The sequence below is a fragment of the Octopus bimaculoides genome, chromosome 6, assembly GCF_001194135.2.
Source record: "Octopus bimaculoides isolate UCB-OBI-ISO-001 chromosome 6, ASM119413v2, whole genome shotgun sequence".
Classification (NCBI taxonomy): domain Eukaryota; kingdom Metazoa; phylum Mollusca; class Cephalopoda; order Octopoda; family Octopodidae; genus Octopus; species Octopus bimaculoides.
In genome coordinates, this window is record NC_068986.1 from 94,981,017 (window position 1) to 94,993,996 (window position 12,980).

At 39.4% G+C, this 12,980-nt stretch overlaps 1 protein-coding gene across 1 annotated transcript in view; it reads left to right on the plus strand.

Annotated features, from left to right (window-relative positions):
- The window catches only part of LOC106877763 (breakpoint cluster region protein), a 29,293-nt gene extending 21,768 nt beyond the window's left edge, over positions 1-7,525 (plus strand). Inside the window, exons 14-15 of the mRNA XM_014926772.2 lie at positions 5,409-5,514; positions 7,281-7,525. Of these exons, the coding sequence (XP_014782258.1) occupies positions 5,409-5,514; positions 7,281-7,467 (293 nt within the window). The 3' untranslated portion in view covers positions 7,468-7,525. The remainder of the gene's footprint in view (positions 1-5,408; positions 5,515-7,280) is intronic.
- The last annotated feature ends 5,455 nt before the right edge of the window (positions 7,526-12,980 follow it).

The following is a 12,980-nucleotide window of genomic DNA, read 5'->3' on the forward strand; positions in this document are numbered from 1 at the left end:
CAGAGGCGTGGCATCATTCGAAAGCTAAAACGACGCAAACCGTATTGTGACCGGCGATATAAACATCCAGTGGTCTGATCGATCAAGTCATCACATAATGTGTGTGTGTGTGTGTGTGTGTGTGTGTGTGTGTGTGTGTGTGTGTGTGTGTGCGTGCGCGCGTGTGTGTGTTGTGTATGCATATAGCGTATATGTCTACATGGTTTGAATACTGCGTATGCACACTGCGAAGCAAAATAGATCTCAATACTCAGTATAGAGTAAAATATTTCTTCGGGTAACCAGACAAATCGAAGCATCTCAGTCGCTCTCAGTTCTTCAGACTGCGGTTATTGATGTAGCTTATCTCTATATTTATATGATATCGGTTGATCGAAATGTTGTAGCAGTACTGAGACTGGCGTATTGTTGATAGGATGGGGTGATGGCTGGTGACTGTTTCGTCGTGTAGTTAATGTTGTAATGTGGTGTATGGTGGTGAGTTGCTTACATAGATAGAGAGATAGATAGATAGATAGATAGATAGATAGATAGATAGATAGATAGATAGATAGATAGATAGACAGACAGGCTGCGAGCTGGCAGAAACGTTAGCACGCCGGGCGAAATGCTTAGCCGTATTTTGTCTGCCGTTACGTTCTGAGTTCAAATTCCGCCGAGGTCGACTTTGCCTTTCATCGGTTCGAGGTCGATAAATTAAGTACCAGTTACGCACTGGGGTCGATGTAATCGACTTAATCCCTTTGTCTGTCCTTGTTTGTACCCTCTATGTTTAACCCCTTATGGACAATAAAGAAATAAGACAGACAGACAGACAGACAGACAGACAGACAGATAGATAGATAGATAGATAGATAGATAGATAGATAGATAGATAGATAGACAGACACACGGACGGACAGACAGAGAGGGAAAAAATGCGTGTATACGTGTGTATATACGTGGATGTATGCATGCGTCTGTGTGTGCGCGTAGGCGTGTATGGTGAAACCGAAACGAGCCAAAACTCCATAACTACATCTAACACATATCCAACACGCAAACGAAACCACCGCTATCAAACCACTGTAAAAGGTGGTACCTCCAGCTTCAGCATAATCAAGGCTGCAAGAAGATTGCAGAAGAACGCTGGATATTGAGCAAGAGCCACAATAGCAGTTGAGCAGATCCAGGTTCTTCTACAAGAGATACAAACAAATCTGCTATGAACCAAAAGACTCGTCTCGTTTAGAGAGGCGATGGAAATGTTGCTTTAAGCGTTTCCCGTGAGCCTTGGGATAAATGGCCAGGTGAATGGTAAAACGCTGATTTGTGTGGCTTAAGATCTGGTGAGTGGAAAGGGCTGCACACACTTAAGAAGACAATGCCTAGGAGTGATTTCAGGTGATGAAGACTTCGTTATTTTTGCCAGGCGATATGGGACAAAATAGAGATAAAATTCGCCTCACGGCCATGCTCAAACGTGAGAAATTGACTCTCATTTCGATGTATTTTGGAAGGTGAAAAGAAAGGTGATGGTGTTGGATGTGCAATCCGAATTGAACATCTGGTAAGTAGTGGTTTCCGATGCGCTAGAAGGGTGTGTCACAGTCATGGACATGAAGTACTACAAGATGCTTTGGATACCTCGAAAAAATCTTCAGCCAGAAGCACCTTCATGGCAGCACTACCATCCTTCCAACGCCATCCCTCCAAAAATAGTGGACGAACAACACAACGTACAAAAACTCACACAAACAAATCAGACCAATACGGTCATGCTGTTACTCTTTCCATCTGTGACGTCTCTCCTCCAGAGATTTCAACAATCTACCCACACGAGGAGAGACCATGGAAACAATTCGTGGCAGGGAGACGTAAAAGAGGAAGAATATGGTGGGGTCGAATGAGATTGCTGAAAAACTCTTCATAATCGACACCATATTTGGTACTTTGTGAAACAACACATTTGACTTACTTTAAGCCAGTGAAATGTCAACACACAACAGAAGCAATCGACTGGTAGCTTGCAGTGTGTCGAAGCTCTCATTATATTATTTGAAACATCAAATATTAAAATGAACGCATTGTAGTCAAAGGAAATAAATGTGACAATGAGTTACTGCATTTGCCATTCGTAGGTATATTCCCAAGTCCTCCTGGGAAACGTATCGAGCAGAAGAATCCCAGTCAGTCCACGTGATACTTCCTCATCTGCCGTGACCATGTGGAATGCTGTCGACCAACACGCGCCGTCAACTCAGCCGGGTCCTCAGTGAAAAGAATAGGGTCTAACTCAGAAAATCGAGCAACATGAACAAGCAGTCGGAGCTGCCATCTGTATGATTCGAAGAACAAGGAGATATAAGAATTTTCATGATCCAACATTTCAATGACAGCTTCATTTAAAAGCTCGTTCTAAAGCTGGAGAAACTGGAACGGGCAGGTGTTCGCCATGTGGCAATAATGCAATTGAATATGGGATGAATGGACAGGACAACTTCGTCCTACCTTATGATCCTTTATAATTAGACACGTCCAACATACAAAAATAGCAGTCGTTTTGATGGTCTGTCGGTTCTTGCCAGCTTCTCGGAATATCAAACGGCATGCATTTCCCAATTTTCCATCCTTCTAATGTAAATTTGTAACTACCACAGATGACATAATGAACCCTGGTTAGTCCCGGTCTCGAATGGGATTGCCGAAAAATTCTTCATAATCGACACCATATTTGGTACTTTGTGAAACAACACATTTGACTTACTTTAAGCCAGTGAAATGTCAACACACAACAGAAGCAATCAACTGGTAGCCTGCAGTGTCTCGAAGCTATCATTATATTATTTGAAACATCAAATATCAAAATGAATGCATTGCAGTCAAAGGAAATAAATGTGACACAAGCTAAATATTGAAAGACTTCGTGATTCTTTATTAATTTTCTTTTTGTACAACTCTTACAATTTTCAAAAAATAGCTTACTTGAATATTTGTAAAATACTGCTCTTATATACTAGAACAAAAAAAAAACGACTTCATGAGTTTCATAAATATGCAAACATGTTTTCTTGCGTTTACTCGAACAGTTCTATCAATAGTAGCCTATTGTTATGCGGTTTATTGTCTGTATGAATATTTTAGCATCAGTGAAGTCTACCATTTTTTTTTTATTCTGGAAAGTTCTAAACAAAAGCAGAACCTTGAAATTAGTGTAATTTCAACACAGTGTTACACGACAGAAAAAAAAATTGTTTCGATATAACTGATAAAATATTGATGCTATTATGAAAAGAATGAAAATAATTTTACCGTCATGTTTAGAACGCTGAAAATATGCAAGAAACTTTAAAGAAAACGTCACGTGAAGAATTTTCTGTTGTGATGTGTTACAGACAAAATTCATTCAGGTGGCTCTGCTCTAACGGCTGGGATGGATTTGTCTGTTCGAATCTGTTTAAAATGCGCGCAGGTTAACGTAACTGCCGTCGGTACTCATTCGTTCAATGGCTGTTTTTTGTTTATGTTGAGTACCGTTTATCAGGTTATTTGAAACGGATTCGCCTTTCAGCCGATCTCTTGGAAAGATAGACCAATCGTCTTTTTTAGCAAGAAAGAGCGAGTCGTCTACCGCTCTCTGATTGCTATGACAAAGGGAATTGTATCGTTGATACTGTTGAAAGGTTTATGACAAAGCTTTTTCTCCCCGGCTAAGGTCTTATCAATTTTTACAATATCATTTAGGAGGAATGTATGAGTAAAGAGAGAGAAGTGCTAACCCCTTGTGTAATTTATGGATGACAGTAACAAAAATAAGCATGGATAAATGGGCCCCTAATTAACAATGAATTTGTAAGCTGACACCAAGAACTCATGCAGGCACTTGCTTTTTGGTATGTATATGTAATCTTGTGGTCATATCATTCCATTTAGTGGAAATTTCGTTTTATTTTATTGTTCTGTTGTGTTATTGCTATTTATCATTTGCTGTCTTTATTGTTTAGTTATTTCCCCGCTTTTAACTAATATAAATTCCCCACTAATATGTTTTTCTTTTGGATTTTTGCCTTTATCTTGTTTCCCCGATCTCGTGGGTCCTTGTAACCAATAAAAGAATTCATCATTATGATTGATATTGAGTCGGCGAGTTGGCAGAATCGTTAGCACGCCGGGGAAAATGCTTAGCGACATTTCTGAGTTGAATAGCCGACGCGGTCGACTTTGCCTTTCATTCTTTTGGGGTAAATAAATCAAGTAACAGTGAAACACTAGAGTGGATGTAATTGACTAGTCCCCTCCCACCAACTTTCAGGCTCTGTGCCTTTAGTAGAAAGGATTATTATTGTTAAGGCAGCGAGCTGGGCAAAATGCTTTGCGGCATTTCGTCCATCTTTACGTTCTGAGTTCAAATTCCGCCGAGGTCGACTTTACCTTTTATCCTTTTGGAGTCGATAAACTAGGTACAGTTGAGTACTGGCATCGATGTGATCGACTAGTCCCCTCCCCTAAAATTCAGGCTTTGTGCCGTTAGTAGAAAGGTTATTATTATTATTATAGTTATCATTTTCCAATTGGCTTGCATTTTATTTTATCTTTTGACGGAGTCTCAACCAGAAACCTCAGGCACGTATATATTAAATATAGAGAAACTTCCTGAGAATGTCGGTGGTTAATATCGACACAATTTTCTGAGTCACATTGATTGTTAGTATCCCAGGGATCTAGTCGAAAAACTTTTCAGTACCTTTTTTTTTATCATTCCCGGGGCACCTACAACATCAGGGATGGTTTTGATTTTTAATTGCCACGTCCAAGATATCTCAATCTCAAGGTCCTTATCTTTCGACAGTTTTTCAAATTCCTTTGTTGAGATGTTTCTATCCGTAGTTACTGTAACGTCAATTAGCAGGCATGTTCTTTACTTTAGGTCTTTGATGACGATGTCTGATCTGTTAGCATCTATTTGCCTGTCTGTATGTATCCCAAAATCTCATACGATAGTAACATTCCCTCCATTATTATTATTATTATTATTATTATTATTATTATTATTATTATTATTATTAGTGAGTGAGTGAGAGAGCAGTGCATGCCATCAAAGTGACACAGGGGTAAAATATACGAAGCCCATTATACCCATCATGACTACCCGTCTGATAAGGGTACACCAGGCACATGCATCACAACCATATGTGCGCGACATGGTGATCTCATATCAAGATAAACAGCGCATGACCTCGCAGGTGGGGCCTAGTTAGAATTTTCTTCAGGTCGAGTAGCCCATCCTGTTCAAAAGGTCCCTAAATAAGGTTTGTTTAAGGATGTTGAACAAAACACCCATGTTTCCAAAGGTGAATTATTCAAACCCCCAAAGAATTCCTCTCAACACATTATTATTATTATTATTATTATTATTATTATTATTACAGATATATACAATGAAACTAGAAAAGAGATAGCCCTCAGGTCACTGATTTGCCAATTACCCATGGAAGAACGTCGCGTTTTATTCTGTCTTTTGGATCATTTCGTTAAGTAAGCTACCTGTTCCATTTCTTCCAGTTACTAATGAAAGAAAGATTTATGATGGAAAAAATAGACAGATTCTGCCTAGTCACCATTCTAAATCACTCCCTGCCATGTTAAATTAGGAAATGTTGTACTAGATACTCTAGTCTCACGTTAAACGCACTATGATGACATTAAGGCTGCATGGTCGCAGTGTAGGGACTGCTTCAGCGAGCAAGCCTCACTACGACTGCTCAATATGCTAGAAATAGCAGCTAAATCTCCCTTAAATTACACTTTATCGTCTTAAAATTCTTCACACCGCACCTTTTAAGCAAGAAATTACACGCTGGGATAATGTAATTTTATGTACCCTTAAGACATGATGATCGTAGGTAGAATGAATTTGATTGTAAGTATGTTTAATCAAAGTACAACTGTGTTAATCGACTACCACAACAACAACAACAATAGCAACAACAACAACAATAGCAACAACGACAACAATAAAACTTATAACAAATTCTTAACCTGAAAGCTCCCTAATCTATTCCTAAATGTTGCCAAACTGGAATAAATTATTTTAACACTTTAGACATCACTTCTAGAAAACACAGATATTTCCGTTCAACTGCTTATAAATATAAGCATTTCTGGCAGCGTCATTTGTAAATATATGCATCTATGACAGTACTATTAATACATAGAAGCATTTCTGGCTACACTATTTGTAAATATAATCGTTTCCAGCTGCACTACTAGTAAATATAAACATTCCTGGCAACACTACTAATCGATATAAACATTTCTGGTTGTAATACTAGTAAATATAAATATTTCTAATAACTCTGCTCCAAAATATGAATGTCTCTGGCCACACTACTAGTCCCGTATTTTAACGTGTATAAAGAACCCTTTTTTTTGTCAAAATTTAGGTTTTAAAAATATGTTTCTTATACATGGATCTCTTACAAAGCCTTTTTACAAATGTTTAGCCCCCCCCCCCAAAAAAAAAATAGGGGTTCATTATACACGTTAAAATACGGTAAATATAAACGATTTTTGGCAAAACTACTAATAAATATAAACGTTTGTGGCAACAGTTGTAGTAAAGATGCGCTATTTCCTGCAGAAGATGAGTCAGGAACCCAGACGATTGGGGAAAGCCATCAAGGAGATAGTCGTGGCAGCTGAAACTAGTTCATGGTGGTTATGGTTGATAGGGTACAGCAAGTGGAAGCCTTCCATAGGTGAACACTAGTTCAGTCCTTGCTGCCCCACTCAGACAAAGCGTACAGGCTAAAGGGCGAAACGCTTGTGATCCTGAGATACCTGAGGGCGATACGGAAGGGTTTCCAGTATTGCAATAGATTTAGAAGGGCTTGCAAAACATGTGAGTAGCTTCCGCAGTTTCTACGTGGGGACAGCATCTCTAACGTTTATTTCACCATCTATTTTTTTTTAAGGGTAAAAACCCCTTTCGGTCCGAGGCACAACTACGGGAAAGGTTGTTTCGGAGGAAACGTTAATCTTCTCTCCACAACAACAAACTAATTTTACTCCACTTTGCGAACGTTCTGTTTTCACTAATTACCGAAACAGATCGCTTGTTTCATTAGACTGCATTGTTTCATTATTAATACCAGTTCGAATTTGCTAAAAGCACGTTCGAACCTGTAAACAAGACAGTAAACATACAATGCTAAAATGCAAAATGTAATGTTTCATTATATTCCTCTCTGCTACGTTTGCCATGTAAACTATACTAATTATTTTTTCCTTGTTCTCTGCAGAGTTTGTAGACACATAGGAAACAAAATAACACCTACAGCAGTGGGACGGATACTCTGTGCTGTGTTTTATGACTTAGAAGGTTCAGAAAAAACATCAGAGTACCGGAAACAGCAGAATAAGTTTGTCAGTGTAATGGAATACATTGTTTACTTGAGATTAGAAGGAATCAGTCTTTACACAAATTAAAAACGGATGAATAAAGGAAAGAAACTGAAACAAAACAATAATAAAAGAGCAAAACTAAGTTGCTAAATAACGTTTTTCATCGTATTAATTATTTTTGGCATTTCACATTCTGAGTTCAAATCCCGAAGGAATTAACTTTGCCTTTCTTTATTTTAAGATCGATAAATAAAGTACCAATCAAATGACGTGTTCTGCTATAAGCACAAAGTCAGAAATTTTGGAAGAGGGGCTCTAATAGATTACATCGACTCCAGTACTCAACGGGTACTTATATTATCTACCCCGAAAGGTAAGGTCCGTCGAAATACTGCGAAGCGTTTTACTCGGAGCGGTCACGATTCTACCAGCTCATCGCTTTAAGTTCCAATCAAAGGAGCGCGATATAATCAGCTGATCCCGCCCCCTTCCTCCTTCCATGTGTCCGGTTTTTTCTCAGTTAGAAATAATCATTTTATTTTTGTTTTGGTAATTCATGTTCTGCGTTCAGATCCCACCGCGGTCAACTTTCACTTTTTATCCTTTTGGGGACGACGAAATAAAGTACCTGTCAAGTAATGGGGTTAATGATATTGACGAACCTCTTACTCTTAAAACCCTTGTTTCTAAAATGTTGCTAACTTACTTCTTCTGGCAAAATTCGCTGAAGTTAATTTAGCCTTTTATTCTTCCAAGATCGATAAAATAAGTATTTTACAATTCCTTTCTGTATAACACCATCAAGCTAACGACCGATCACTGATGACATTTATGACAAGTACAATGCACACTGCGGCTCATTACGAAATTTTCACAGGTGTCTTCAGAGGTGTTTATCTGTTAACTTCCTTTGAGTATTTTTTCTGTTCTACAAGACACCATCTTGCTGGTGAGAGCCGATTCTCAAAGACAGAAGGGAGAGTGAGGAAAGAAAAGAGAATCAACACCAATATCCCATGAGTGGGAAACCACTTAGCCTATTGGTTAGGACGTTCAGCTCATCATAAAAAGGTTGTTCCGTACAGTATTTTGTCCTTCATTTCACGTTAGTCCAGTCTACCCAGCTGTAGTGTAAACCAAATGAATGATGGTGCATCCCTCTCCGAATATACCGCTGAGTCGAGGTTGAGGGGTCGAGGAAAGTGTCTATGTATGTGACTCTACGCATCTATTCCCCTCGTATCTACATCGAATTGGTTGATTACTTATGGCTTAGTGCGGGAGCCAGGATGAAGACACTCCTTGCTAACAGAGAAAACTCTACTGAAAGGTACTAGATAACCCTATGGTTTATATTGATAAACCTATTGTTTTTATTTTATGTAGTACCCTTGTTACAGCTGCATAGACTGCGTTATTGTGCCCTATATACTATTATCACACGTGTAGTGATGCTCATATAATGATATAATCTGGAAGGATGTCTTATGTTTTGCGAGTGGGAGTCGAACCCGGAAGCATCTGTTTCGTGACTCAGCCATGGTACTTCATTTTATGAAAACAAGAAGAAAGAAAGTAGACATAACCGCAGCAAAATTGCGACACGGAATATTAGTTTCATTTTTTTTACACAAGGCCAGCAATTTGGGGAGAGGGGGCAAGTCCATTACATCGAGCCGGGTACTCAGCTAGTACTTATTTAATCGACCCTGGTAAGGGATGAAAAGCGAAGTCGACTACGGTGGAATTTGAACTCAGAATGTGAATACGGATGAAATGCCGATAAGCATTTTTTCCGGCATGCTAACGATTCTACCATCTTGCCGAGCACAAGAAATATTTTCTACGCTGCTATATAAATGAATGACACGAGATCTGGTTATTTCTTACGCATACATTATGAGTTATCTCCCTTGAATGTATCAATTACGGGAGACAACTCTTACTTTTTTCAAATTAAATTTTAAAAATGTATACAACAGGCCGTGACCGCGTTGTATAAAAGAAAATTAAAACAAAAATAAAATAAAGAGTTGATAGTAAATGCAGATTACGATGAGTTCTAAAGTTTCAGGCTTTATGGCTTTTGAACAACGATTTTGCCTTCTAACAATTACATTTTACTTTAAATTAATGAGAAAATGTAAAATATTGGCATTTAGTATGAAAGAGAATGTGACTCGATATCCGAGAGACGTCCGTTGTAAATTTAAAGTGAAGTTTATATATGCACAATTATGTGGATGTATGCATAATTCACGTATGTATATTCATTTATATGCGTGTGTATTGGACATAAACGGATTATTTGTCAAAATGAATTCCTAGTTTTTTCGGTATATCTCTTGTGATGCAGTTTAATATCATGTGATATTTTCCTGGAGGTCATTGAGCGCTTTGGAGTTTTCAACAAACAGACGTCACACATTTTCCCCGTCACCAAGGCGATCCAGCCATGATTGCTCAAGCCCCAGCATGCACTATCTTAGTTAACACTTATCGCTCGGAAGCTCAAATTTTCTAATCCACAACCACTTTGATGGAACCTCTACCGCCTCCCTAGCCAATTTGATGACTCGGCCCCTTACTGGCCTCTAGCGTACCCAGCGTACCCAGATCGACAAAAGTACTTGTCAGTAAACTTTTTGCATCTCACCTCAATGGGATCGCATTTTGCTACCCGTCAAATGTTTCGGAATAACTCCACAAGTTCAGTACATTTAGTTCTCTTCCACTCAATACGATCACCCCAGGGAATGGAGAGTTTTAAAATCCCGAAATACAACAATATCTGTTTCAACACACGATTTCACATCAGGAATCTTGCAAAACGAATTGGTAAACGTAAGGACATAACTCTGTTGATATTGTATCATATTGTATCTCGAGGCGCCAACGTGGAAATCTCATCGCCTGACGTTCTCAAACGTTAAGAAAAAGGGTCTGTCGAGAGGAGCCGCAGATGGTTTTAAAATGAATTAGCCACAATACTGTTGTACACCAATATGAATAATATTTCATTCGATCTTCAGCAAGCGATAGCCATTACTCTACGTGAATACTCGACCAGCTAGAAATAGCAGCCTTATGTCCCTCAAACTAATCCGCCTTTAAAAAAGTGACATATTAGATAATAAATATTTGACCAAACGTATAACGTCCACCCAAAACTCGGGGTGGTCACGAATGGAATGCCTTTGATCATAGATTTGCTTAATCAAGTTTGACGTTGGTCTGATCGATAATAATGCTCTGCTACCAACTGGATCGTTACAATGCGTAAAGACATTTGTTTGGCACTAAAACTAAACAACCACTTAACGGACCCTTTCGTGTCGAGCACTACTTTCGTCGCTTTCAGTACGTTTTGATGCTAGACCCTTTGTTGCAGAGGATGGAAACACTGAAGTGCACGCCGCTACAAGTGGAATAGAAGAGAGCTATGTCTGCATATGTGGGCTACGTCACTGATATTGTATCGGGCACACTAGAAATCAAGGTGATAAGCAAGTTTCCAGAGAGTTAACGTAGGATAACGAAAGCATGCATTAACTGGATCGCGATATCCTAATGAGCTTGCAACTATGAAGGGGCAGGTCGATGACGGTCAGAGCATCTTTTACCGAACCGACTGCCCGTTTCAAGCAGAATTATTAGAGCGTCGGAAAGAAATTTTAGCCTTGCCGGAACCAAGTTTGCAGTTTAACTTTCCAGGTTGGATAAAACAAAGTACCAGTCAAATACTGGAGTCGATAGTATCGACAACTCCCTTCCAATAAAAATTGCTAGCATGTGGTCTAATTAATAAAATTGCAAAGAATTAGCAATAGAAACAAATAGAACTAGTGAGCAACCTAGAAGAAGTGGTAAGTAAAAGTATTACGACAGACGTGCTAGCGGCGAGAATGGCCTTTGACCATTTCTTTGAGGCGAAACACGAAGACTGCGTTGTTATAGCTAAGGCTCTTGCGGTCTAACACAAAGGAACTAAAGCCTTCCGATGGACCCAAACGGTGAATACACGACCTAATAACAAAACCATGATCAAATTTTTCACAAACGGGTATGGGCGCTTGCTACACGTTTTCGAACAGATTTGAGCGATTTTCCTGCAGCTTTTCGTCTAACTGCTAGAGGAGGGCGATAGGTCGGCGGCGGTTGCGGACTTTAGTTCGTAACTGAACAGCCTGCCGCGGCTTTCGTCAGCGGATGCAAGATTCTGCGAAAAGCTGATAACGACCACTGAAATACAGAAGACGATGAGTGGTTACACAAGATGCAAATCACGCAGCTTGGATCGTCTACCTTATGAATTCTACGAGTTCATTCAAGATTTGCTTCACCACTTCTTGTCAGACGTCTAAAGTAATTGGCAGTAGAATGGGAAAATGTTTAGTGTTGTAAACCGGGGTGTGCTGACGCTTCTGATGAAGGACTCCCATGTCGGCGTCCTACCTCAGGATGCCGCAAGAAAATTCGCCCCAGTTTAAGATTTTGGCCAAGATGTTAATGAAAAGGTTAGCGCTTGTCGTCGGTAACCTGCTCGGAGAAGCGCAAATGTGTGCGACTCCGAACAGGTCCATCCACAACAATCTCCACCTTATAGGATACATCATAACAAGGGCTCAGACGAAAGCTGGCTACGCGGGCGCTCTGATCAATTTGAATTAACCTGAAGCATTCGATAGGGACGACCATAGTTATCTGGGAGGCTTTCGGAAATTGGCCGGGTTCAAACCTGCTTTTTAAGGTTGGATCGCTGCAATTCGCAGAGGTAACTGCTCAGTAACCAAAGTAAATCACCACCAATTGGAACCGTTTCGCATCGTACGCTCGGTCTATCAGTACGTATCTCTTCTGTACGTACCGGATCTCGAGTCATTACTGCTGAACCTGAAATAGTTAAGGGACATCCCATTCGAACTGGGTCATGGGAAAGGAGTGTCGGCTTACGTCATGGTGTCAGACACCTCTGAAGTAGTGACGACCAGCACCATTCTAAACGAATATGAATCGGTGGTAGGGGCCAAAAGCAACACCGAGAAGTCGGTAGGCTTGCGGCTGAGCACCTGGAGACGCAGGTCCATGCCGTCGGATGGCAACTGAGGAGCAACTCATCTCACAGGTCATTAACCTAACAATCTATTAATATAAAGCATACATACATAGTACATACATACATACATACATACACACATACATACATACCTACATACATATCCTTGTCTTCGAAACGCGGAGTAGATGAAACAGGGACAACTGACGAAGGGGCATACTCTTTATATTGCATGTTTCGTTTCTCTGTTTGTTTGTTTTTTTCGCTGTTCGAAAAAAGTTCGTTTTCTATGTTTTCGTTTTTATGCTTTCGTTTCTCATTGTGTTTTACGTTTTTTCGATGTCCTGTACCCATATATGCATGTATGTATCCATATACATGCATATATATGTATCCATATATATGCATGTATGTATCCATATAGATGTATCCATATGCATGTACGTATCCATATCGATGTAGGTATGTACATATATGCGTATATTTATATATTATTTATATCATATATATATATACATATATATATATATAAATATATATA